This window comes from Amblyraja radiata, chromosome 25, assembly GCF_010909765.2.
Source record: "Amblyraja radiata isolate CabotCenter1 chromosome 25, sAmbRad1.1.pri, whole genome shotgun sequence".
NCBI classification, from domain to species: Eukaryota; Metazoa; Chordata; class Chondrichthyes; order Rajiformes; family Rajidae; genus Amblyraja; species Amblyraja radiata.
This window is the reverse complement of record NC_045980.1, coordinates 1954138-1981094: the sequence shown is the minus strand read 5'-3', so window position 1 is coordinate 1981094 and position 26957 is coordinate 1954138. Positions and strand designations below refer to the sequence as shown.

At 45.4% G+C, this 26957-nt stretch overlaps 1 protein-coding gene across 3 annotated transcripts in view; it reads left to right on the top strand.

Moving 5' to 3' along the window:
• Positions 1–6494: 6494 nt before the first annotated feature.
• znrf3 (zinc and ring finger 3) overlaps positions 6495–26957 on the top strand; it is a 315203-nt gene continuing 294740 nt past the window's right edge. Inside the window, exon 1 of one of the 3 annotated variants that reach the window (XM_033043094.1) lies at positions 6495–7088. In XM_033043094.1, the coding sequence (XP_032898985.1) occupies positions 6879–7088 (210 nt within the window). In that variant the 5' untranslated portion in view covers positions 6495–6878. The remainder of the gene's footprint in view (positions 7089–26957) is intronic. The other 2 variants (XM_033043093.1, XM_033043092.1) reach the window with 2 other exon arrangements.

Genomic DNA, 26957 nt, shown 5'->3' with positions numbered 1-26957 from the left:
TCTCTCTCTCTCTCTCTCTCTTTCTCCCTCCATCTCTATCTCCCCCTCTCCCTCTCCCTCTCCACACACCCTCCCCTCTCTCTCTGTCTCCTCTCTCTCTTGCCCCCTCTCTCCCCCTCTCTCTCCCCCATTTCTCCCTCTCACCTCACTCTCCCCCTGGCTCTCTCTCCCCTCTCTCTTTCTCCTCTGCCTCTATCTCCTCTTTCTCTCTGCCCCCCCATCTCTCTCTCTTTCCCCCGTTTCTCTCTTTCCTCCTCTCTTTTACCACCCCTCTCTCTTCCCCCTCTCTCTCCCATTCTCTCATACCCTCTCCTCCCTCTCTCTCCTCCCTCTTTCTTCCCTCTCACCCCTCTCTCTCTTCCTCCCCTCTCCCACCTCACTCTCCCCTCTCTCTCTCTCCCCTACCTCTCTCTCCTCTCACCCCCTCTCTCTCTCCCCACTGTCTCTCTGTCTCCTTCCCCTCTCTCTCTCTCCACCTCCCTTTGAGAGTCTGTCCCTTCGGCACAGAGACTCTCGCGGCAGCGGCGCAACGCTTCCGACGCCTCTTGATATACATGAAAGCATTGAATATGCCTCCCTTACTACTGATTCGACTTGCAAATAAACTTTTTGGGAGTCTTGCACCAGCACTCCCAAGTCCTTTTTCACCTCCGATTTCTGGATTCTCGCTCCATTTAGAAAATAATCTACACATTTATTCTTATTAACAAAATGCACGACTCCACACTTTGCTACACTGGGACCACAACTATTTTATGATCTCTATGCCCTGGGTGAAGTGTAGTGTGGCCATATTTACTGATAATACAAAGATAAGTGCATTAACAAGTTATAAGTGGTACGTGAAGTGGCTGTAAGGGTAATTGAATACGTTATGTGACTGGGTAAGAAGCCAACAGAAGGACTATAATGAGGAGAGCTGTGAAATTATCCACAGGAAGAATTAAAATAAGCAAATTAATTATTCAATGAAATGAGGCTACAAAATATGACTGTATAAAAGTATTGAGGTGGTACTAGTGCATGAAATACAAAATGTTAGCATGCAGGCACAACAAGTAATTAGGAAGGATAATGGAATGTTGCCCTATGACATTAAATATGGGGGCATTTTGTTGTAACATTTATGGGTCACAGGCCAAACATATCTGGACTATACTCCAGATATTGTCTCATTTGGAGTAGGCATATTCTTTGGTCTCCATATTTAAGCATTAGTTCTTGTGTAGAGAGTTTCACTGGGTTCATTCATGGGATGTAAAGGTTGATATACCAAGGAAGAATAAGCATATTTGGACATAGACTCATTGAAGTATGGAAGAATGAGGGATGGTCTTAGTGAAACATATAGGATTCTGAGAGGAATTTGCAGGATGGATGTTGAGAGGGTGTTTTCTAGAGTGGGAATACCTAGGACTAGGGAAACATAATTTCAGAACAAGGGGTTGTGGCCTAAATTGGAAATGAGGAAGAATTTATTTGATCGGGAGGCGTGAATCATTGGATTTCTGTGGAGTCACTGAATATTTGAAAGGGGGTGAATGGTAAATAGTTAAACTACAGGGGCATGTGGAGTATGTGGAGAGGCCAGCACATGGATTTTGAAGCAAAGAATGCATGAACTATGACACAAAATGCTGGAGTGACTCAGAGGGACAGCCAGCATATTTAGAGACAAGGAATGGGTGATGTTTCAGATCGCAACCCTTGGCTCGATGTGAAACATCACCCATTCCTTCTCTCCACAGATGTTGCCTGTCCCGCTAAATTACTCCAGCATTTTGTGTCTTACATCTTCGGTGTAAACCAGCATCTGCAGTTCCTTTCTACATATTGAATGAGCGATGATCTCATTGAATTGCACAGCAGACTTGTTGGAGCGACTATCCTCTTCTGCTATCGCTTGTAATGTTCTTATTTTACACTACATGTGTGTGACTTTGAAACATCGAAAATAGTTGCAGGAGAGATAATATATATATAAGCATCTGGATAAACAGGGTCTGATTAGGAACAGTCAACATGGATTTGTGCCTGGAAGGTCATGTTTGACTAATCTTCTTGAATTTTTTACTCGGGAAATTGATGAGGGTAAAGCAGTGGATGTTGTATATATGGACTTCAGTAAGGCCTTTGACAAGGTTCCTCATGGAAGGTTGGTTAAGAAGGTTCAATGGTTGGGTATTAATGGTGGAGTAGCAAGATGGATTCAACAGTGGCTGAATGGGAGATGCCAGAGAGTAATGGTGGATGGTTGTTTGTCAGGTTGGAGGCCAGTGACTAGTGGGGTGCCACAGGGGGTCCACTGTTGTTTGTCATGTACATCAATGATCTGGATGATGGTGTGGTAAATTGGATTAGTAAGTACGCAGATGATACTAAGATAGGTGGGGTTGTGGATAATGAAGTAGATTTTCAAAGTCTACAGAGAGATTTATGCCAGTTGGAAGAGTGGGCTGAAAGATGGCAGATGGAGTTTAATGCTGATAAGTGTGAGGTGCTACATCTTGGCAGGCCAAATCAAAATAGGACGTACACGTACATGGTAAATGGTAGGGAATTGAAGAATGCAGGTGAACAGAGGGATCTGGGAATAACTGTGCACAGTTCCCTGAAAGTGGAATCTCATGTAGATAGGGTGGTAAAGAAAGCTTTTGGTGTGCTGGCCTTTATAAATCAGAGCATTGAGTATAGAAGTTGGGATGTAATGTTAAAATTGTACAAGGCATTGGTGAGGCCAATTCTGGAGTATGGGGTACAATTTTGGTCGCCTAATTATAGGAAGGATGTCAACAAAATAGAGAGAGTACAGAGGAGATTTACTAGAATGTTGCCTGGGTTTCAGCAACTAAGTTACAGAGAAAGGTTGAACAAGTTAGGGCTTTATTCTTTGGAGCGCAGAAGGTTAAGGGGGGACTTGATAGAGGTCTTTAAAATGATGAGAGGGATAGACAGAGTTGACGTGGATAAGCTTTTCCCACTGAGAGTAGGGAAGCTTCAAACAAGGGGACATGACTTGAGAATTAAGGGACAGAAGTTTAGGGGTAACATGAGGGGGAACTTCTTTACTCAGAGAGTGGTGGCTGTGTGGAATGAGCTTCCAGGGAAGGTGGTGGAGGCAGGTTCGTTTTTATCATTTAAAAATAAATTGGATAGTTATATGGACGGGAAAAGAATGGAGGGTTATGGTCTGAGCGCAGGTATATGGGACTAGGGGAGAATACGTGTTTGGCACGGACTAGAAGGGTCGAGATGGCCTGTTTCCGTGCTGTAATTGTTATATGGTTATAGGAGTAGGCCATGCAGCCCTTAGAGCCAGCACCATCATTCAATATGATCATGGCTGATCATCCAGAGTCAGTACCCCGTTCCTGTTTTCTCCCCATGTCAATAGACTTGTCCTTGATTATGCTGTTGGCCTTGCCGAGGTAGTGTGAGGTATAAATTGAATCAATGGAAGGGAAGAAGGGTCTCGACCCGAAACGTCACCCGTTCCTTCTCTCCAGAGATGCTTCCTGTCCTGAGTTACTCCAGCTTCTTGTGTCTGTCAATGGAAGGGATGTTGGTTTGTGTGATGGTCTGGGCTGCGTCCACAATTCTCTGCTAGACACGTTCAAGAACATCCCACTTTCAAGGAATCAACTGTTTAAAGAACAAATGAAGGTACAAATCTGAAGAAGGGTCCCTACCCGTAACGCCACCTATCCATGTACGCCAGAGACGCTGCCTGGCCCACTGAGTTGCTCCAGCAGTGTTTTTTTTACTGTTTATTAGCTGTAGTAAACGTTGAAGCTGTAGGAAAATGCTTCTGAGAAAAATGTAACATTTCCTCGTCTTTGTAATATGGATCTGCATCAAAACCACAGGCAATCAGCAGGAGGCATGAGCAGAAATCCTGGGGTGGACGGGGGGGGGGGGGGGGGGGGGGGGGGGGGGGGAGATAGTTAAATGTTTCTATTAACATTGTATTAACACGATGTGTCACCAATTGTGTATTGACCTTCAAGTATTACTGAAGGTTTTCACGGAGAATTTCTTAAAGCTGTCTGATGGGGGTAGTTACTATTTAAACTAATTGGATGTATTGGTGGATGGGAAAGATTTAAACGGGTGTCGGATTTAAAAGGGTCAGGTAATTAAGGGCTCCGGTGGAACGGTTTCCTGGCTGGCTTGCAGGTAAGGCGAATGGTATGTTAGCATTCATAGCAAAAGGATTTGAGCATAGGAGCAGGGAGGTTCTACTGCAGTTGTACAGGGTCTTGGTGAGACCACACCTGGAGTATTGCGTACAGTTTTGTTCTCCTAATCTGAGGAAAGACATTCTTGCCATAGAGGGAGTACAGAGAAGGTTCACCAGACTGATTCCTGGGATGTCAGGACTTTCATATGAAGAAAGACTGGATAGACTCGGTTTGTACTCGCTAGAATTTAGAAGATTGAGGGGGGATCTTATAGAAATGTACAAAATTCTTAAGAGGTTGGACAGGCTAGATGCAGGAAGATTGTTCCCGATGTTGGGGAAGTTCAGAACAAGGGGTCACAGTTTAAGGATAAAGGGGAAATCTTTTAGGACCGAGATGAGGAAAGCTTTTTTCACACAGAGAGTGGTGAATCTGTGGAATTCTCTCCCGCAGAAGGTAGTTGAGGCCAGTTCATTGGCTATATTTAAGAGGGAGTTAGATGTGGCCCTTGTGGCTAAAGGGATCAGGTGGTATGGAGAGAAGGCAGGTACAGGGTACTGAGTTGGATGATCAGCCATGATCATATTGAATGGCGGTGCAGGCTCGAAGGGCCGATTGGCCTACTCGTGCACCTATTTTCTATGTTTTTATGTTCTAAGTCCCTAATTCATGGTCACTCACGTGATTTAGCAGGTTTTTCCTATCTCTCTCTCTCTCTCCCCCTCCAAGGTTGGTTCTTCTGTTTGCCTTTATTTACTTCAATTTTATTTGTTTAAGTGTTATTTATCACATTGTGATCCATTGTAGCTTTTGAAAGATTCAAGCGGGTATCAGACGTTTTCTAAGGGCTGTTCGCGGGGCCTTTCATCGCCCGGCGTGGCTTCAAATCAAACTGCTGCATCGAGGCGATCGAGGCTCCCGACGTTGAAGCCCCCGTCGGCCGATTTAAAGCCGCGCCGGGCGATGAAAGGCCCCGTGAACGGGCCGATTCAAGCCCCATGATTCAGGGCGGACGAAGCTGCTGTAGCTGATCACCAAGCAGGTCAGCTCCCGATGTTACCGTCCACAGGGCCCACGGCCGAAGCCTCGTGTGCGAATGTGCGCATGCGCGCGCGCGCCCATTAAGAAACTGTGCCCCCAAATTGTGTTCCTCCCCCATGTTTTGACAGCAATTTCCCCCTGGAGGTGGTTTAAGAGAAGTTCAAAGATAATGTAAGTAGTTCCAAGCCAGTTGGTTCTCATACCAATTATATCCATATATATTTAACAAAACGAGTGAAGGGAAATGGTATAGATGGACAAAGTTGCCATATTTTTTATTTTAGTTGATGAAATGTCATTTGTATCAGCAGCAATATTATTGTAAAATATAAATGTGACCACATTTTAATTACATTTCCCTTTGTCTGCAGATTTGGATTGTGTTGTGTATGCCCAAGTATTAGATATACAAAATGAAGAGGGACGTGGATGAAATAGCTGATAGGAAATGTTTCTGCACGAGGGAGACGTCTAAAGCCATAGGTTTAAGGTGGACGATGAATGGATTGGGGTGGGGGTGGGGGTGGGGGCAAGATAATTTGAGGGATCTGAGCGGGTGATTGCAATCTGGAACACTCAATTTGAGAAAGTGGTGGAGCGAGAAACTCTCACAGCTTCGAAGTATCCGAACCCGCACTTTAATTCACCGCGCCATCGGAAGCTACAGTATGTAAATGCGACAGTCTGACATTCTGGGCCGAAGGGCCGGCTTCTGTGCTATATATTTAAGTATTAGGAAAAAAAATTCACTCACGTACAACGCCAATTCACCCTAAAATCTGTCATGTGTCTACCACGTTGGCATTAAATCAGAAGAGGAATTTCGCCGTTGTGTCAGTGCCAACTTTGTGAAAGATTGCCCTTCACCCTACTCGGCGGCGGCATGGGGCTGGCTGTTATTTCCCAGCTGTGGCAACTCTTTTGAGAGTTACTGTGGAATTTGATTCTAAAACAGCTTCTACAACGGGTTCCATGCAATAATCGCAGTCACAGAACGAACGCATCGAGCGCGCAAGGTCTGTCCTACAGGTGTCCAAACTCTTTAACACATTCGTAACGCTTTGGAATGCAGCGGATTTGTTTTTATCCATGAATGTTAAAATCTCCCCTCCTGCGTTGGTAAGCGCTGGGTTTGTAAGCGAGAGCCGGCTGGGTGGGTGGCTGCGAACAGGACTCGCCATCCTGTGTGTGTGTGTGGAGTGATGTAAGAGTGCCCGGGCTCTGGGAAACGCAGCCTCACTTTCTACAATTCATCCCCCCCCCCCCACAAAAAAAAAACAAACGCCCAAGTTGTTGTTTTTTTTGCGCCGTGAAAGTAAAGAGGTCAGAGATTGGTGGGTGGGGATAACCCCTACATGGATCACGTGTTGGATCAAAGCGGGGTGCCGCCTTGTGGAGCTTGTGCAAGGAGAGGAGAGGAGAGGAGCGAAGCAGCGCAGAGCCATGTAATCGACAAAGCTGCACCGGAGAAACCTACACGTTACCAAGCATCGACCCAGCCGCCCGCCGGCGCTTCATTCTGAGGGTTGCTTCCACTTCAGGGGGGAAAAGGAAACAAATCAAAGTTTTTTTTTGCCAAAGGACAAACATCGAACCTCGCGCAAGCCAGGATTAATCGGTAATTATGTCCCGGTCAGCGCCTGTACAACCGGCAAGATGATGTGGAGTGGATCCGAGTTGATGCCTGTGCTCTTGGTAGTGGCGGCAGCAGCATTGGGGTCCGTTCGTGCCAAGGAGACTGCCTTTGTGGAAGTCGTGCTTTTCGAGTCCAGTTCCAATGGTGAATATACAACTTTTACAACGGACTTGCAGGGCCGATTCTCCCGGGCCGGAGCCACCATCAGCGCGGAGGGCGAGATCGTGCAGGTAAAAGTCACACCGATTCCCCCGTGCTCTGGGCACGAACTCGAAACTGTTGTAAAAAGTTTAGCGGAGTGGTTATTCACTCAACAAGATGGCTCCGGTCTTGGCCCGCTGGCGGAGCAGCGTGAACGTGGGTTCAAATACATAACACATCGCTTATCGCTGGTGTAGGGGCCAGGGCTTGAAGCCGCTGCCCGTGCCTTGTCTAACCCCGCTGCCATCTACACTTCAAACCATTCCACCCACCAAGTTTGCTCGGAAGTTTTTCTTTAACCATCCCGCTAAAAACAAATGTGCACTGGAGTTGCTCTTTCCCGGGAGGTGTTTTTCTGAGGGCATTTGCGTTGTGCTTTGCTGATGTTGAATTTGTCGATGTTGATACAGCGGGTTTACATTTGTAACTTAACTGCATGTCTTTGTAGTGAATGTGGAGTGTAATGAACCCCGGGCCCTTCACTCAGTCACTCACTCAGCGGCTCCCTGCCTTCAAACACACGTGGGGAACGAGCGGGCGTGTGTGTGTGTGTGTGAGAGAGAGAGAGAGAGAGAGAGGTGATTCCAACGCAGGTACAGAGAGCCCGGTGAATAATCCCACTCCCATCTTCCACTTTACGGTATTTAAATACACGTCCAACCTGAGTACACAACGTGTGATCGGTCACACACCAGCGCTCACAACCCTGGCGGGTATCAATGCATCTGGTCTCGAAAGAACCCCCGCTTAGAGAGGTGCACTGATTGGGGATGTGAGCATGTTTTAATAATTCACAGCACCAGATTCCCATGACAACTACCAACAGAGGCACTTAACCATTACACTGACTTTATCTATTTTAAAAAGCATTATTAGTTGGGTCTTTGGTCGTATTTAGTTTCGCTCCATTCTGAGTGTAGTTTTGGTTTTAATTCAGTGAGAGGTAATAGCTCCCGTGGTATGTGAGCGCGGTTGGTTATCCGTTGCCTTTCACCTAATGAGCTTGAGGCGTCTAATGTCTCTTCCGCGCTTACTTCCAATACAGCGCGGCTCCTCGCCTGATCAAAGTAGCTGGTTCCATCCACTATGTGTGTGTGACAGTGCACTCCCCTAGTGGAGGCACCTCTTATTAGTCGCTTTGTAACTCAATCCTCCCCAAGATTTAAAAAAAAATCCCTATTGTTTATGTATTGTTACAGCTGCAGGGTGTGAGAGAGAGATCCTCGCCAATTGATCGGGGTGAAACCTGCCCTGTGTTCATGTTGGTTTACATCACAAACATCATAATTCGTCTATAACATTTATATTCAAGCCTTTGATTTCTTTGAAATGTCGAGCAGTTTGGAGCAGAACTGGTGGAAACAAACTATTCTGATGTTGTGGGGTTAAACAATTTTCAATACAGTACGTTTACATTTAAAAAACCATTAAAATTTTTAGTAATGTCGCTTCCCATTATCATGTCTTCTGAAGATAGACATAAAATGCTGGAGTAACTCAGCGGGACAGGCAGCATCTCTGGAGAGAAGGAATGGGTGACGTTTCAGACTCTGGAGAAGGGTCTCGACTCGATGCGTTACCCATTCCTTCTCTCTAGGGATGCTGCCGGGTGCAGGAAAAATGTTCCCGATGTTGGAGTCCATAATCAGGGGTCACAGTTTAGGAATAAGGATTGAGATGAGGAAAAACATTTTCACCCAGAGAGTTGTGAATCTATCTCAGCCACAGAAGGCAGTGGAGGCCAATTCACTGGATGTTTTCAAGAGAGAGTTAGATTTAGCTCTTAGGCCTAAAGGAATCAAAGGATAGGGGGGAAAAGCCGGAACGGGGTACTGATTTTGGATGATCAGCCATGATCATATTGAATGGCGGTGCTGGCTCGAAGGGCCGAATGGCCTATCCCAGCACCTATTTTAATGTCTGTTTCAATGCCTGTCTCGCTGAGTTACTCCAGCATTTTGTGTCTATTTTCGGTGTAAATCAGCACCTGCAGTTCATTCTAAAGTTGGTTGGGTCTCTCCGTAGCCGTGTGTGAAGCGGAGGAGAGCTTGGTGGGCTGGCAGGGGACGAGATGAGGGATGTGGGCAGTGATCCTGGCCTGAAATCGACAAGCACCTTTCACTCGAAGACTTGGGTTACATTTTTGTTTTAGAAAAGTGTGACATGAGCTTCTGGCGACGATTTAATAACTGCCTTAGCCACGTTGAAACTGCCTTCGCCTTCAAAGGCAGCAGTTAAATCCGGTTTGTCGAGACGAACATCAAAGTAATCCTAATTCAAACATCAAAGGAAGATTTCCACACACACACATACAAAACCCGCGCGAAGCCGCTTCATAGTTGGTTACTGTGCAGGAAGATTAACTAACAATAAGCGCTGTTTTTTCAGCAATCGGCTATGGGTGGCAATAGAAAATAAAAAAATAAAACAATCTTTAAGATCTTCCGTTTCCCGGAGGTTTGTATGGGAATGAAACACAGGTCGGGCTGGGCGGAATGGTAGACCAACTATCTGAAAGGCGTTTGACTGCGAGATAGACGTTGAATTAATTGTTAACTGCTAATGGTGCGCTACATAAAGGACTCGCGTTTACGAGTTGGGATATTTTCAAGGTCAGACCGGTTTCTGAGTGTCCTGAAGCCTGAAGCTTAGTTTGTGTCATCTGTGTGAATAATCCGCTCGTTTACTGCGGCTAAAATCGTTCTGATCAAAGGGTGCAACGTTTGAATCTGGCGATCCTGAATTTCCTCTCAATAGACAATAGGTGCAGGAATAGGCCATTCGGCCCTTCGAGCCTGCACCGCCATTCAATGTGATCATGGCTAATCATCCCCAATCGTTCCTGCCTTCTCCCCATATCCCCTGACGACTCTATTTTTAAGAGCCCTATCTAGCCCTCTCTTGAAAGTATCCAGAGAACCTGCCTCCTCCGCCCTCTCGGTTCCCGGGTGCGATTTTCTCCCCAGCGCTCCCGGCCGTCGACATCATGGTGCTCTCTGCTCCAGTTTACACCCAAGACCAGCACAGTCTGAATGAATGAATGAATCTCTTTATTGTCATTGCACATGGTACAACGAAATTTAAAAGTCAATCCCACGGTGCGATTCACAAGAGCAATTTTAAATATATAAGAAAAGGTAAAAATATATACATATATAAAAAAAATTACAGATAAATAACAATAGCAGCTGAGGTAGAACCATTCAGTTGAATGTGAGTGCTATTTCTTATTTTGCATTGTTAAGTTCACGTATGGCTATGGGGTAGAAGCTGTCTCTGAGTCTGTTTGTGCGAGTTTTGAAAGACCTGTACCGTCTGCCAGAGGGCAGCAGGTGGAACAGGTTGTGTCCAGGGTGGGAAGGGTCCTTCAGGATGTTGGCTGCCCTGCCAAGGCAGCGAGAGCTGAAGATGTCCTTCAGGGAGGGCAGTGGGCAGCCAGTGATTTTTTGTGCGGTGTTGATGACCCTTTGAAGGGCTCTCCTGTCCGCTGCAGAGCAGCTGGCATACCATGTGGTTATACAGTACGCCAGCACACTCTCAATGGAGCAGCGGTAGAAGGACACCAGCAGCTTCTCCTCCAGGTTGTTTTTCCTGAGGATCCTCAGAAAGTAGAGTCGCTGCTGGGCCTTCTTGACTGCTGTGGTGGTGTTTGTAGTCCAGGAGAGATCCTCCGTAATTTGTGTGCCCGGGAATCTGAAGTCTGAGACCCTTTCCACACAGTCCCCATTGATGAATAGGGGTTTGGGGGCTGCACTGTTCTTACGGAAGTCTATGATAATTTCCTTTGTTTTTGTGGTGTTTAGGATGAGGTTGTTGTCTGAACACCACGCTGCCAGTCTTTGGACTTCCTCCCTGTAGGCTGTCTCATCTCCTCCTGAGATACGTCCAACCACAGTCGTGTTGTCCGCAAACTTGACGATGGTGTTGGTGGAGTGGGCGGGGGCACAATCGTGGGTGTAGAGGGCGTAGAGGAGGGGGCTCAACACACAGCCCTGTGGGGAGCCGGTGCTGAGTGTGATGGGGGTGGAGAGGTGATGGCCCAGTCTGACGGTCTGGGGGCGGTTAGACAGAAAGTCCTTGATCCAGAGGCAGATGGGTTGGGAGAGTCCTAAATCCATGAGTTTGGTGACCAGTCTGCTGGGGATGATGGTATTGAAGGTGGAGCTAAAGTCAATGAAAAGCATCCTCACATAGCTCCCCTGGTGTTCAAGGTGGGTCAGTGCAGTGTGAAGAGCAGTGGCGATGGCATCCTCAGTGGACCTATTTGCTCTGTAGGCAAACTGTTGTGGATGGAAGGTGGGCGGGAGGCTGGCTTTGATGTGCTGCTGGACCAGCCTCTCGAAACACTTCATGATGACTGGTGTGAGAGCGACCGGTCGGTAGTCGTTAAGGCCGCTGATAACAGGCTTTTTTGGTAGTGGGATGATTGTGGCAGACTTCAGGCACGGTGGGATGATGGATTTGGACAGGGACAGGTTGAAGATTTTCGGAGAGCTGGTCTGCACATTCCTTCAGAACCCTTCCTGTCACACCATCCGGGCCGGCAGCCTTCCTCGGGTTCACCTCCCTGAGCACCCGCCTCACTTCATGCTCCTGCACAGTGAGGGTGTAGTTGTTGTTGTTAGGGGCTGGTGGGAGAATGGTGACGAGCTCTTCTGGTTCTGCCTCGAAGCGAGCAAAGAAGCAGTTCAGCTCCTCCGCCAGTGAGGCATCGCCGTTGGCCATCGTGCTATTGCTGGGCTTGTAGTTGGTGATGTGCTGGATGCCCTGCCACACCCGCCGTGGATCGTTGTTGTTAAAGTGGTCCTCTATCTTCCTCTTGTGGGCCGCTTTGGCATTCCTGATGCCTTTCTTCAGGTTGGCTCTAGCAGCGCTGTACAGGGCTCTGTCGCCAGACCTGAAGGCGGTGTTGCGGTCCTTGAGGAGAGTTTGGACCTCTTTTGTCATCCACGGCTTCTGGTTGGGGTACACCCGGATGAGTTTGTCGACGGTGACGTTGTCAACACAGTTCTGGATGTAAAAGAGTACCGTGGATGTGTACTCCTCCAAGTCCTGATTTCCAAAAATGTCCCAGTTTGTCCTTTCAAAGCAGTCCTGTAACTGTGAGGAAGCTCCTTCAGGCCAAGTGTTAACAGTCCTGGTGGTGGGTTGAGCTTTTCTCCTGAGGGGGTTTCGGCCCGAAACGTCGCCTATTTCCTTCGCTCCATAGATGATGCTGCACCCGCTGAGTTTCTCCAGCATTTTTGTGTACCTAGCGTTTCATAGAATGCGATATATTAGAATAGCCACTGTTTTTATTAAGCTTCTGAGAGGGGTGGGGACTCTGCATCTCTGCACAGCAGGCTTCTAGCTGTGGGAACATTCAGTGGGTCAGACACAAGCTGGTGTGCAGAGACATGCAGGAAACGTGAGCATGTAAACGGCAGGGTTGGCTGAGCTCTGATTATCCTCTCACAATGGCAGCATTTATGCACAGACCAAACTCTTTCCACTTCTCTTTTACTTTTGCTTTGAAGCTCCTAAGATGACTATCTGCCTTTGGCTATCTCTACCTTCAGCTGCCTTTGTTGGTTGTTAATTTGCATCTCCCTTCAAAATATCTGGCTCCTTAGGACAACAGAAGGCATTGAGAATTTATGTGTGCATGTAAGTGTGTGTGCATGTGCATGTAAGTGTGTGTGCATGTGCATGTAAGTGTGTGTGTGTGCATGTAAGTGTGTGTATATGCATATATGTGTGTGTGTGTGCGCATATACGTGTCTGTACGTATATATGTGTGTGTGTGCATATATATGTTTGTGTGCACATATACGTGTCTGCGTATATATATATGTGTGTGTGTATATATGTGTGTGTGCGCGCATGTGTAAGATTTTTTGAGTTGTAGGCATAGAGGCGTAAACCTCCTTGAGAAGATGGTCATGCAGGTGTGTTGGTTTGAGGAGAGTGAGAAACCTGGTGTTTTGGGGCCCGTTCTCTTCTTTTCACTTTTTGTTGCACACTTTTCAAAGTTACATTTTCTCTATCTGTTGTTATCCTTTGAGTGGAAGTGTCGACACAGCTCCACAGATACTGCCTGCATGATTGCCCCAAGTGAAGTGTCCACACAGCTCCACAGATACTGCCTGCATGATTGCCCCCAAGTGAAGTGTCCAGTTACTATGTGCTCACACATTTCAGGAGTGTTTTGTTAACATAGTTTCACTCAACAATATTCTGTGGGAAATTGTTCAGGCATTAATTATGCAGAGATGAAGCTGTCATTTCAGTACAAAACCTACTGCATTCTAAGTGGACTAATGCCACAGATTGGAAATATGAAACATGCAGGGGCATGTTAAGATGCGTTGGTGATCAGCATTGGGTATCATTTTGTTGGTTCCAAAGGAGATTGTTTGGGCATGAGAAATGGGAAAGAACTGGCAGCTCTTCAATGCTTTCACTTTATCTGTTTATGCTTTACACTGTCCCGCCTTCACTTGTTGTCTCTAGCTAGCGGTTAGATCGTATATCGACTATGCCACGATGTGGCACGTGTGACACTATATGCATGTGCCGGTTTGTTCCATTAATATGTGCTTGGGATTACGATTGTTGCCATTGCAAATCAGACATTGAAGCATCCAATCTTCAACTTTTGCTTCTGTGGGAGAAAAGTCTACTGTATTTTGTTTAAGTAACCCTTTCAATGAGCAGGGCACAGTTTGACATCTGCAGCGCTGATTGTCATTCATGTTGCTCAGGTTTGCATGTGAGAGTTCACAGAGCCTGCTTTGATGCACTTTTTAAATATTTCTAGGCAGCTCCATATCGCTCGGTTTTGTGTATGTTCGGCAAAAGTGCTGAAGTGAAAAGAAGCGTCTTCTGAACCAAAGTTGTGTGTCTGTCGTCCCTATGAAATCATTCTGTTAATGTGCTTGTGGCTTCTCATCCCTGTAAAGAAGACTGTTTGCAGGATTGTACTCGCTCTTTGATAGCAGGAGTGTGGTGGAATAAACATTGGAGGAATATACTGGAGGTCCCAAGGGAAATTTGTGTTGAGTTAGTTGCCTTTAGTCCATGGATTGGAGGTCACAGTGCTGCCAGCTCTAGAGACATGTCCCCCCTGAAGTTTCAGGGAATGCCATCTCCCCTTGAATCTCTGGCACACTCACTCCGTTCTCATCAATGGGAATATGCATGGTCCAATACAACTTGATGGGCTGTACAGTACATCGGGCAGTTTCCTCATGGCAAGGGGAGTGAAGCAAGGATTCCACTCTCTTCATCACATTCCCATCTGCCCTTCTGTCCTTTGCCTACCCAACAGACACGGAAGGAGTGTATCTTCATACCCAAGCGAGGGGAAGCTCTTCAATCCAACATGGGTGAAAGCCAAAACAAACGTTACAAATGTGCTTCTAAGGGAGCTCCTGTACGCTGATGGTGCTGCTCTCATCGCCCCAACGGGAAAAGGACTACAGGGGCTGATGGACAAACTGTCTCAGGCCTGCAATGAATACTGACTAACAATCAACGTTAAGAAGACTGTTGTGATGGGTCAGAGCACTCAACTCCCCCCTGAAATCACCCTGATACCACGGTCAAGAAATTCACCTACCGAGGATCTACAGTGGCTTGAGAGGCTCCCTCTACATGAGGATATTAATTCATGGATAGGAAAGTCAGCAACCACCTTTGGGAGGCAAACCAAGTGGGCATGGAAGAACAGGAAACTCACAATCCAGACCAGGATAACGATCTACAAAGCATGCATCTTGAGCACGTTACTGTATGGCGGTGAAGCTTGGACGACTTATCTACATCAGAAACTGAATAATTTTCATTTGGCCATCTTCGTCACATCCAGGACAAAATCACCAATGAATCGGTCCTCTCCCTGACCGACATGCCCAGCATCCCTGCGATCCTCAAGCGGAAGTCTCTCTGCTGGCTTGGACATGTACACGGGGTGGGAAATGGACACATCCCCAAAGATGTGCTCTGCGGGATGGTGAGCAATGCACAGAGGCCAAGAGGAAGATCAATGGTTTGCTGCCAGGATACGATTAACAGATATGAATGACAAATGCTAACATTGACTGACAACTGGCAGATGGCTATGAGGACCAAGGGAGATGGAGAAATGACCTCCAGGTGGGAATGAAGCACAATGATGGCATGTGGTTCCCAACACCCTGGAGGCCAGGCACCAACAAGACAGAATGGTCAACGGCAATGGGAACACACTCCCCAATCCAGCGGCCAGAGATAACATGTGGGAGCGTCTGCCTGCCAAGTATAGTCCCAGTAGGACGTGTAACCACAGATAAACATTCCCCTCTCCCAGCAGGACAATGTCTCCAAAACCGCATCATCATCTCTCACAGATCTCAGTTCCACCTGTCCATGACTAAAAATATAATATCTTTAGTTTAGATATAAAGTGCAGAAACGGGACCTTTGGACCGCACTAGCGACACCGAGTCTGCACCAACCAGCGATTCCCGTTCACTGGCGCTATCCTACACACTAGGGGTTATATACAATTTTTACCAAAGCCAATTAACCTACAAACCTGTAGGTCTTTGGATTGTAGGAGGAAACCGGATCACCAGGAGAAGACCCACTCAATCACAGGGAGAGTGTACGAAATCTGAGTTTCTGCATTAAGTAACTAGAAAGGGGAAATCAACTCTAGATGTTGTGTGATCCATACTGGTTTGTGTGTGTGTTCATGTGCATGCATGTTTACGGTAGAGAGAAGTGGGTGGGCATGCACACTTGAATATCCAACTGATGCTTACCAAAATATAATACAGGCTGACACAAAAAGCTGGAGTAACTCAGCGGGACAGGTAGCATCTCTGGAGAGAAGGAATGGGTGACATTTCGGGTAAAGACCCTTCTTCAGACTGAAGAATACAGGCTGTTTGGCCCAATTGCACTAACAAAGAGACCACGCTTTCAGAAGGTGGAGGGGTGAAAACAGAAAAATTAGCTCTAAAGGGCCTGTCCCACTTGCCGATTTTTTTTTCCGGCAACTGTCGGCGTCATGTCAGTGTCGCCAAAAGATTTTGAACATTTCAAAATTCAGCGGGGACAAAAAAATGTGGCGACACTTGAAAAAACAACGCGCGTCAACACGTCGTCACCGCCGCATCACCGCCACAAATCCTTCGGTGACCTGATACATCAGTCAATGATGGTGGCAGTCGCCGCAAAAATCGCCAAGTTGTCTTAAGTAAGATGGGGTTCTTCAGATCTCTGGTTACGGTGCAAGATTGACTCTGCACTCTGTTCAGTGAGCCTCTTGGTTAACCATTCTTTTCCTTTATAAAAAAAAAAGTGTTTGCATTGCTTCTTTGGTGGCATCCCTTTGATTTCAACATAATATGCGGGTTTAATGTGATCGTGTCTATTTTTAAATTTGCCTCTCCCTCTCTTGGTAGCCAGTTGTCAATGTGCTGGCCTGTTGGGTTGGGGATGCTCATGGTATATGGGCTGTTTCTGTGTTTCTCTCTATTGCTGCAAACATTGCCCTTGAGACAGAGTTTGAGCTATAAACAGAACATCCGTTATTGAAGCCCATATCTCGTCTAATCTGAAGATTAGTCTGAAGAAGGGTCTCGACCCGAAACGTCACCCCTTCCTTCTCTCCACAAATGTCCAGCTAAGTTACTCCAGCTTTTTGTGTCTATCGTCAGTTTAAAGCAGCACCTGGAGTTCCCTACACAACTCTCATCTAATGGCGGGGTCTGGCACAACAATGTATCAGGCCGTACCACATGCTAAACTCATTCTGAAAAATACCTTCACATTAATATACACATCTATCCGCCTCCTTCTTTAGAAAGGAAATTAGCCCTTATAAAACAGTTTGCAATTTACACATATTAAATGATGCAATTGCTTAAGTATTTACATATGTAAATACTGTTATTAATTGCATGAATTATATTTTTTATCAATCCACTAGTCATGGGGTCCTCACATATTATAATTGTGATTATTATGATAACTCCTTCTTTCCTTCTAAACTCACTTGCGTGTGCAAAGCTCTGGGTTGGTGTATGCCCAGATGTGGAGTGCGTGGTGGCCCTGTACTTGTAACCTGGGATAAATCCCATCATGTCCTGGAGGTTTATCCACCTTAATGTTCTTAAACCCCAACACCTCCTCCTTCCTAAACTCAAACTGTCCTTGTACAGTAGTCTCTCCACTGATCTCACTGTCCTCCATGTCCTTCTCCTTGGTGAAAACAGATGCAGAATTACTCGTTTAGTACCCACATCCCCAGACTCCAAGCACAAATTCCCTTCTTTATCTTTGAGGGGCCCTACCTTCTCCCTGGTTACCCTTTGGTTTTTAATATAGGTATAAAAGGCTGTGGTATTTTCTTTAATCCGACTCGCCAAAGCCATTTTTTTGGCCCCCTCTGGTCCTTCCTCCTTATATTCCTCTTGAGTTTCTTCCTCTTTATATTCCTCAAATGCCCTGTCTGATTACAACCTCTTAAATCTTGCAAGTGTTTCTCTTCCTACACATGCTTTTCCTTGTTTCTGTTTCATCTAATCTACAACCTGAGGAGCTTCTTATCACCAGCAGTGCCTAGACACAGTTTATGTTAAGCTTGGGCTAACATCCCCCGCTTTCTTCAGGTATTTAATGAGGAAGACAGGGTTCATTATGTGGCTGTGAGATCAGAGTTTGGGGAAATCATCCTGTACTGCTGTCTCTGCAAGGAGCTGTGTGACCTTGGAGAGAGCTGAGATGAAGGCCCATGGAATGAACCCCTAGAAACCTTCCTCACTCCTCGCCATCACTAGAGAAACTTCCTGAAGTACATCATAGAAGCTTTACCATTATTACCCATTTTAATCTGATTAAGCAACAGCAGACGCTGCCTAATGCAGTCATGGGGGGAATTTCTGTTTTGATGCTTTCACTTGAAACATTTCAGTGAGCAACAAAAGACTTTAGACCTTAGCTGTTGTGACTTGATGCGCAATGCATTTTAAAATTGTACAAGCTTCAAAGTCGTCTTGTTGAGTCTCATTGGGTCAACTCGTTTACACCTTGCCCTCGGCTAACAATGGCCTGTTTCTTTTACCATCGCTACTTTTTTGCATATCTTTCATTCATTTGTTCTATATCTCTATATCACCATCTATATCTCTCGTTTCCCTTTCCCCGGAGTCTGAAGAAGGGTCTCAAACTGAAACGTCACCCGTTCCTTTTCTCCAGAGGTGCTGTCTGTCCTGCTGAGTTACTCCAGCCTTTTTTGTCTATCTTGGGTTTAAACCAGCATCTGCAGTTCCTTTGTATGAATTATAACGCTGTTGTTGTATTGAGCGGTTGTTCAGATGCTGGAACTGCTATCTGAACTGATTCACGCTCTGCCATTGAATCTGATTTTTTTTTTTTACTTTCTTCTTGGATCAGGTTCACTCAGATTCATCAGCTGCATTGATGAAAATCTCAGGTATTAGGTCCCAGAAGTCGATTAAAAAATATTGTTAAAATCAAGTGTAAGGTATTTCACTTTGGGAGATCGAATGTAAGGGGAAAATATACAATTAATGGTGTCCCTCACCAACATTGATGTGGCATTTAAGAGACCTTTGGATAGCCATGTTGCCATATAGGGAATGGAGGCATGTGGCTTATATGCAGGCAGATTGGTCTAGGCATTATATTCAGGCTGAAGGACCTGTTCCTGTGCTGGACTGTACTATGTTCCAGGTAAAACACAGATAACTGCCCAAGAGGGCAGCATGGTGGTGCTTCAATTATTGCAGCTATGTCAAGACTCTCAGTGACCTGGATTCAACATTGAGCGCAGGTGCTGTCCACGTGGAGTTTGCATGTTATCCATTTGTTTTCCTTGGGTGTTCTCGTTTCCTCCTACATCCCAAAGATATATAGATTAATAGATGAATTATCCATTGGACATTGCCCCTAGTGATGGGCAGTGGTAGGAGGATTGGGATGGGTGTAAGTATGAGTGGTTAAATAATTTTTAAAAATGAATGTGATTCAAGGGTTTGCTCTCTAAGAAACACCCCACTGACTCCTAGGAACTTCTGGTCCTCTGGGTGAAAAAGGAACATTTGGGATGATAGAACTTTGTATCCATAATCAGGAGCACACAGACCCTGCAACAGTGGACCTCCTCACAAACTTCTCACCACACCACTCGTATCACCCTGTCCCATCCTAGTTTAGTTTAGAGATACAGCACAGAAACAGGCCCTTCGGCCCACCAAGTCCGTGTCAACCAGCGATCCCCACACATGACAATTTACAATTATACCAAGATAATTAACCTACAATCCTGTACATCTTTGAAGTGTGGACCCAAGCGGTCACAGGGAGAATGTTGAAACTCCGTAGAGACAGCACCCGTAGTCAGAATCGAACCCGGATCTCAGGCGCTGTGAGGCAGCAACTATACCGCTGCGCCATTACAGAAGAGCTGGCGGTTCCCACATTTGTTTCAGCCACTTGTAGCCAAGTGGAATCGAGTCATCCTCAATCTAACGGGAAGAAGCAGAGCAGTCACAGCCTTCCTTCCAACTTGGAAATGAATCATTTATTCCCACTCCCTGCTCTGAGCCTGGAAGTCGACGGTCACTCCACACTCTCACCACAGCAGTCTGTAGTGGGTTTGGATTAACAGCTCAGTTCCAGTGCATGAATCAACAACTGTTTGACTGCGAGACCATGGCTGACACTCAAATGAATACATTGCCAATCTGCAGTAAGGTCGGGTACAGATGGAAAATTGGAGGCACGATCAGGAACTTTTAAGTGTCTGTCAAGAGAAACACTTAAGGAAATTGGGCAGGTCCCAATTAAACTTGTGTACAGAAGCTACGTGTGTTTGCTGTAACTTGTCCAGTCATTGATCTCACTGCCCACAGGTTGCAATACTTCCCTTGGCTTGGAATACTTATTTCACATTTATTTGTTCATTATGGAATTCTAGGAGTACATATCTAGGATGAACATCATTTTGTTGTCATCCTCCAACCAGAGTAACCATGGTTGTAAACCAGTGTTCCCACGGGTATCTTTCCCAACCCAGTGCTGGCAAGGAACTTCCTTCCCATCCACTACCAGCTTTGCAGTAGAAATGTGTAGGAAGCAACTGCAGATGCTGGTTTAAACCGAAGACAGACACAAAAAGCTGGAGTAACTCAGCGGGACAGGCAGTATCTCTGGAGAAATTTTGGGTCGAGACCGTTCTTCATGGTTGAAGAAGGACCCACGCAGAGAAGGGTCTCGACTCAAGACATCCCCCATTCCTTCTCTCCAGAGATGCTGCCTGTCCCGCTGAGTTACTCCAGTATTTTGTGTCTATCTTTGCTATAGAAACGTTAGCTGGCCAGCAGTCAATCCTCTTCATGGCACAATGCTTGCTGTCAGAGGGTGCATACAGAGGAAGGTTCATGGTGCTGTTTGTGCTGAGATCAGGTGCTCTGTGCAGAAACTCCCCCAGTAGCAGTTTCTGCAATTCACTCCCTTACCATTTGAAGGTGCTTCTAAAATCTTGCTCTAAGAGGATGTTTCTTGTCACCTGTACTGGTCTCTTGGATTTTGTTTGATGGTTGCTCCTGTGAGGGGCCTGGGGCCATTTTATGACATTAAAGCTGCCTTTGTTGTCAGCTCGTTGCTCTGGTGGACCATGCTTGCTTACATGCATGCAGCCTGTTCAGCAGTTTGCTTTATCTCCTGCTGCACTGTGTTTGTAGTGTAAATGGGACGGCTTTGATCCTTATCTTGGCGGTACCTGGAGTAAATGATACCAGATTTTTCCTTGGTGCAAAGTCTTAAGTATGTTTCAGAATGCTGTGTGTTCTGCAGGACTGTAAGGTGATCACTTTGGAACGTTCAATGAAGGTGGATCTTGTGCAGCGAGCGGGCTGCATCATTTTGTGGAATGGGGTCGAGTTGAATTGTTTTTCTGTTTCAGGCAAGCAAAACACGGTTGTCCCTCTGCTGACGAAGGCTTACAGGCAGGAGCTACCTCTCCAAGTGAAGGGTGTTTTTGAGAGGAAGTCTCCAGTGAGAGGGAAAGATTAGAGATTCATTGTCTCTTGCAGACCAGATTAATGTTTTTGTTTGTGTGAGGAGAGGGGGATGGAAAGGAAGGTTGTACCTCATGTAGGGCTTCTTGTTTACTATCTCCATACTCTTACTGACTGAATAGGGTTTCTGTAATTTTCAGGTTTTCCATTCATAGCAAAAGGATTTGAGTGTAGGAGCAGGGAGGTTCTACTGCAGTTGTACAGGGTCCTGGTGAGACCACACCTGGAGTATTGCGTACAGTTTTGGTCTCCTAATCTGAGGAAGGACATTCTTGCCATAGAGGGAGTACAGAGAAGGTTCACCAGACTGATTCCTGGGATGTCAGGACTTCCATATGAAGAAAGATTGGATAGACTCGGTTTGTACTCGCTAGAATTTAGAAGATTGAGGGGGGATCTTATAGAAACTGGGGAAGTCCAGAACAAGGGGTCACAGTTTAAGGATAAGGGGGAAATCTTTTAGGACCGAGATGAGAAGAACTTTTTTCACACAGAGAGCGGTGAATCTCTGGAATTCTCTGCCACAGAAGGTAGTTGAGGCCAGTTCATTGGCTATATTTAAGAGGGAGTTAGATGTGGCCCTTGTGGCTAAATTGATCAGGGGGTATGGAGAGAAGGCAGGTACAGGATACTGAGTTGGATGATCAGCCATGATCATATTGAATGGCGGTGCAGGCTCGAAGGGCCGAATGGCCTACTCCTGCACCTATTTTCTATGTTTCTATGATACAATTTATTTTCTTTTTGGCTACAATACAAAATAGGTGGTGCAGCAGTAGAGTTGTTGTCTTCCAACGCTTACAGCGCCAGAGACCCGGGTTCAATCCTGACTACAGGTGCTGTCTGTATGAAGTTTGTGCTTTCTCCATGTACAAATCCTTTCTCCCTATGGCTATCAAACTGTACAACTCCTCCCCCTTCTGCCTTGGGGTAGACTGACTTGACCCCCCCCCCCCCCCCCCCCCCACTCTCCAATCTTTGCACATCCCAAATCCTGGCCTTTCCACTTGTCACGTTAATTTCATGTATCTTGGTGTGTTTTTATGACTGTTGGCCAATATCCCTCCTGGGATAAATAAAGTTCGATCCTATCGTATTGTGTTCCTGTCATGCTTCAAGTCATTCCGGTGGGATGGCTGCAGCTTGGAGATGGGTCACAGATGTGGATTTTCTATCTGGAGTCTGTGAGTAGGCTTTGTTGAAATGTCGGATGACCCAGTTTGCCCAGTGTTTGTAGCTGGCGTGCCTTAAGAAACTGGTCATTTAATGTTTCTCACTGTAGGGTGGAACTGGTGAGATGGATGGCAGTGCTCATGGTTTACTGGATTCAGACACTGGGGCCACGAGGCAATCTGCTTTTGAAATCCATGCCCAAAGGATGTCTTCCTCTTCCTGAAGCAAGTGGTTCTCAAATTTGATGAGAATTTGATGCCAAATTTGATACTGATGCCGTTTGACTTGCCTTCTCACTTTCACCATCTGCACAAACCTTTGGATACTGGTCTTTTAAAAAAAACAAAAAAACAAAACAAATAATAGTAACAAATAAGGTTATGAGTCCTATGTTGCCTGATCTGCTGAGTTATTCCAGCACTCTTGTTTATTTTAGTACACGCACACTGCACTGACAAAGTCAAGAACACACTGGGCCTCAAGATATCACCATGTCCAATGGCCCTCCATTTGAATGCCAACTAAATAAATGGATTGATTTGATATTAATGCTTCTAATGATGTCGGATGAATGAGATCTTAGAATACATTTATTAAGTTTTCATTATTGTTTAACTTAATTTTAACAGTTGTAAACTGTGATCATCTGAGGATGTAGATATCAACTAGATCTTTCAGTACATGTGCTATTGGGAGATCCGCACCATGCCTTGGGTTGGAGCTGAGGATGGCCGATTGAGGACCAGTCACCACTTGTCAATTCCCCCAAGCTCCACTGTGCAGCGACACGGGACATCATCGCAAGGTCTTCTCTGTTCACTTGGTATTTGGAGATAGACCCAAAATGCTGGAGTCACTCAGCGGGACAAGAAACATCTCTGGAGAGAAGGAATGGGTGACGTTTCGGGTTCTTCAGACAGTCTGTTGTCCCACCGAGTTATTCCAGCAATTTGTGTCTATCTTCGATGTAAACCAGCATCTGCACTTCCTTCCTACAGAGAATGTATTTGAATCCTTGAAGCCAAATGCTGCAGTTTGTTTAACAGAGATTGACCCCAAATTAATTTCTTAAATGAGAATCAAACTTGAAGGCAACCCTAAGGATGGAAGTCTGGGCTTGTAATAGGCAGCATCTGTCTGATGAAGATGATTAATCATCTATCTTTCCCGTGGCTATATGAGTGTGATAGCAATTATAATAATTGGGGGCCTGCTGAACCATGATGGCTTTGGTTGACTCACCATACATTGTTACTGGTTGATTCAAAGTGCTAGCCGTGTTATAACAGTACATGTTCTTAGAGTCACCGATTATTGATGATAATCACAAGTAACGAGTTAGTCTGGTTTGTAGTATAATGACTACTTGCAAAGATATTTAACGATATTTCAGTTATGGATTCCAAGGTTACTCTATAAATATACTGGTAGTCCTCTCTGAGCTGTGCCTGTTACATTCTACTTCCTGACTGCACTACCAGCAGTGGTAGAGCTACTGCCTTACAGTGCCAGGGACCCGGGTTCGATCCTAACTACGGGTGCTGTCAGTACAGAGTTTGTTCTCCCCGTGACCTGGGTGGGTTTTCTCCTGGATCTCTGGTTTGCTTCCACACTCCAAAGATGTACAGGTCTGTAGGTTAATTGGCTTGGTATAATTGTAAATTGCCCCTTGTGTGTGTAGGATAGTGTTAATGTATGCGCGTATCACTGGTCGGCGTGGACTGGGTGGGCCAGAATTGCCTGTTTCTGCGCTGTATCTCTAAACTAAACCCTCATTCTGTGTCAAAGCTAATGAAATTCAATTGGAGTCGTAGAGTTGTCTTATTCCCATTGCTCAATATGGTTGCAGTTGTGTGAAAGTCAGTTGTGCTTCAGATCGGATAAGCCATCTGTGACACCATGTAAGCTGAGGTCCCAGCTACCTCTTCACACATCATTGCTGGATCCATTCTCGCTGGCTCATCATTTGATCAACCCAGGGTATTCTTCCTGCTTCATTTATCTGCTGGAGTCCAAGATACTAGTGTCCAGATTCTAGGAAAATGCCATGGCTGGGTCCAACAATGGTTTTACACATTGTGTCGGAAGGAACTGCAGATGCTGGTTTAAACCGAAGATGGACATAAAATGCTGGAGTAACTCAGTGGGACAGGTAGCATTTCTGGAGAGAATGAATGGGTGACGTTTCGAGTCGAGACCATTCTCCAGTCTGAAGAAGGATCAACAACCCGAAAGGTCACCCATTGCTTCTCTCCAGAGATGCTGCCTGTCCCGCTGAGTTACTCCAGCATTTTGTGTCCATATGGTTATATACATTGTCCACTAGCACGCTCAACAATTTGTCTTATACAGGCCTTTTCATGTAATCATCACAAAATAGGTATATGAGATTTTCAGGAGCTGTAACTAAGTAACAGTGAGCAGCAGAATTCCAGGTTGAATGGTCCAAGTACTGGGAGGTGTGTTTACTCACTGAGGACCCGATATAACAGATTGTCATGTGTACAGTGATATTTATCAAATAAACTTTAAACCTGTACCATACCTTGACATGCTACTGTAGAACGGAACTCCATCTAAAGATTGATTTTTCGAATCTGAAATAAAACATCAGAAAATAACAGAAATACTCAACAATTCGGACAACATTTGTGGAAAAGGAAACGTTCCAGTTGAGAATTTCCAGTAAAATATCATCCAATAATTCCATCACCAAAGATGCTGCATGTCCTGAGTGTTTCCAATGTTTTTGTTTTTAATCCATTTGAAATATTGGACATTATATAATGTTCCAAGTGTATGTACTGTATAAGCAGTAATATTACACATGAAGCCTTACTTGCACTGTAACCTAGCTCTAGCATGTATTTAAAATGTTTCTGTGTTGCTAAAGGCAGCAATCATTTCTTGTCACAGACTGTGTGTATGCCTATGCAATGTACTAAATTGGACATACACCATGAAGTGAGTTTGGAACAGGTGAACAAATGTTGATCAATAAATTAGACCAGATGGATTAACAAAGTTATAAAGACAGGCCGATTTTGGAGAAAGTAATGCAGAATTTAGGATCTGACCAGCAGAGGTCACAGAAGCCAATAAATCAGAAGAAATTAAAATGGCAATATTCAAGAAGCCAGAATCGGAGCATGCAGAAAACTAAGGTTGTAGGGCTGCAGAAGGTTAGTTAGGCTGTGTGTATCTATACCACGTGCATGCAGATCAGTACATTTAGATAGCACTGTACCACACTGAAACTTTTGTCCCCATTACTCAAGGTTACGATAAGTTACTAGTGAGGTTATGTGCAGTAGGCTTCCTTTATTCAGGCAAGTGTTGCTACAGAATGGTGGGATCGGCTACAATGAGGGGACGGTGGGAGGGCTGGGAGTATCGATATGGTCAGAAGGAGCTGGGTAGTCTGGTGAACTAGCTGGGTAGTCTGGTGAATGCAACTCACAGAAAGCATTTTACTATATGAAAGGAGGCAATGGGGATTCTCCGGAGCCACAACCATTAGATTCTGGCGCAGCGGTAGAGTTGCTGCCTCACAGCGCCAGAGACTCCGGTTCGATCCTGACTATGAGTGCTCCCCCCCCCCCCCCCCGTGACCATTTGAGTTTTCTCCAGGTGCTCCTATTTCCTCCCACGTTCCAAAAGTTTGGCCTCTGTAAATTGTCTCCACTATGGGCAGAAGGGCCTGTTTCCATGCTGTATTTCTAACTTAAACTTAAATAAGAAAGAGCAGAAGAGTGCAGTCTATGAACATCTGAAATTCTGACATAAATCCCTGCCCTTGTAGATTTTGAGGACATGTCCTTGTGCCCAGGTTTTGGTGAGCTCCCTAATGCAGCAGCAGCAAGCAACAAAGTGAGACGTGGCAGAAATCAGCAACCTGGAGCGATCCTGAGGCTGGGTAGTTGAGTGAACATGGCCTTCGTGGTAATCCAGCCACATGAGGTTGCATTTTAGATCAAAGCCAGCACAAATAATTACATTTAAATAGATCTAAGCCGTGTGGTTTCAGAGGGACAGGGGTCAGTAAAAGTTGTTTGTTCCGTAAAGTAACAAGAAATGCCGTTTCTCACTCGGACCCTTGAGTTTGAACGTCTTGCGTGGTTGCACAGCTGTTGCCATTGTCTGTGTGTGTTTTGCATTGGGAAAAATTATGAAGGAAAACAAAAATGTCGCCAAGAAATGTGATGCAAATACACCAGAAAGCACAATGACACCTAGAAGTTTGTTCAAAATGGTTTGTTTCTGAATTTGGCCAACTTTGGACAGTGTAATTAATGCTGCTGTTCCAGGACTTGTTCAAGTGAATTTCTGGTCTGCAGTCCCCAATCTTAAATAGAAGTTGGAAGATAGATGGGTTGATAGTACTTGGATTGTAGGGAGAGTACCAGGCTGAGAGACACGGCAGAGTCGCACACAAAGTCTAAACTTATTTCATTACAGAGTCATGGAATAGGCTTTTGAAAAATAGAGAAGGCCATAGCATCAGAAAAACATGTAGTATCGGCTTATTTTTATTGTTGATATGAAACACTGCATTCTCCAACTCTCCAGGAGGTCTCAAGATCGATGCAACATTTATCTATATTCACAGCACATAAGAGACATTTGTGTGAATTTCACCAGTGAAATTCTTTT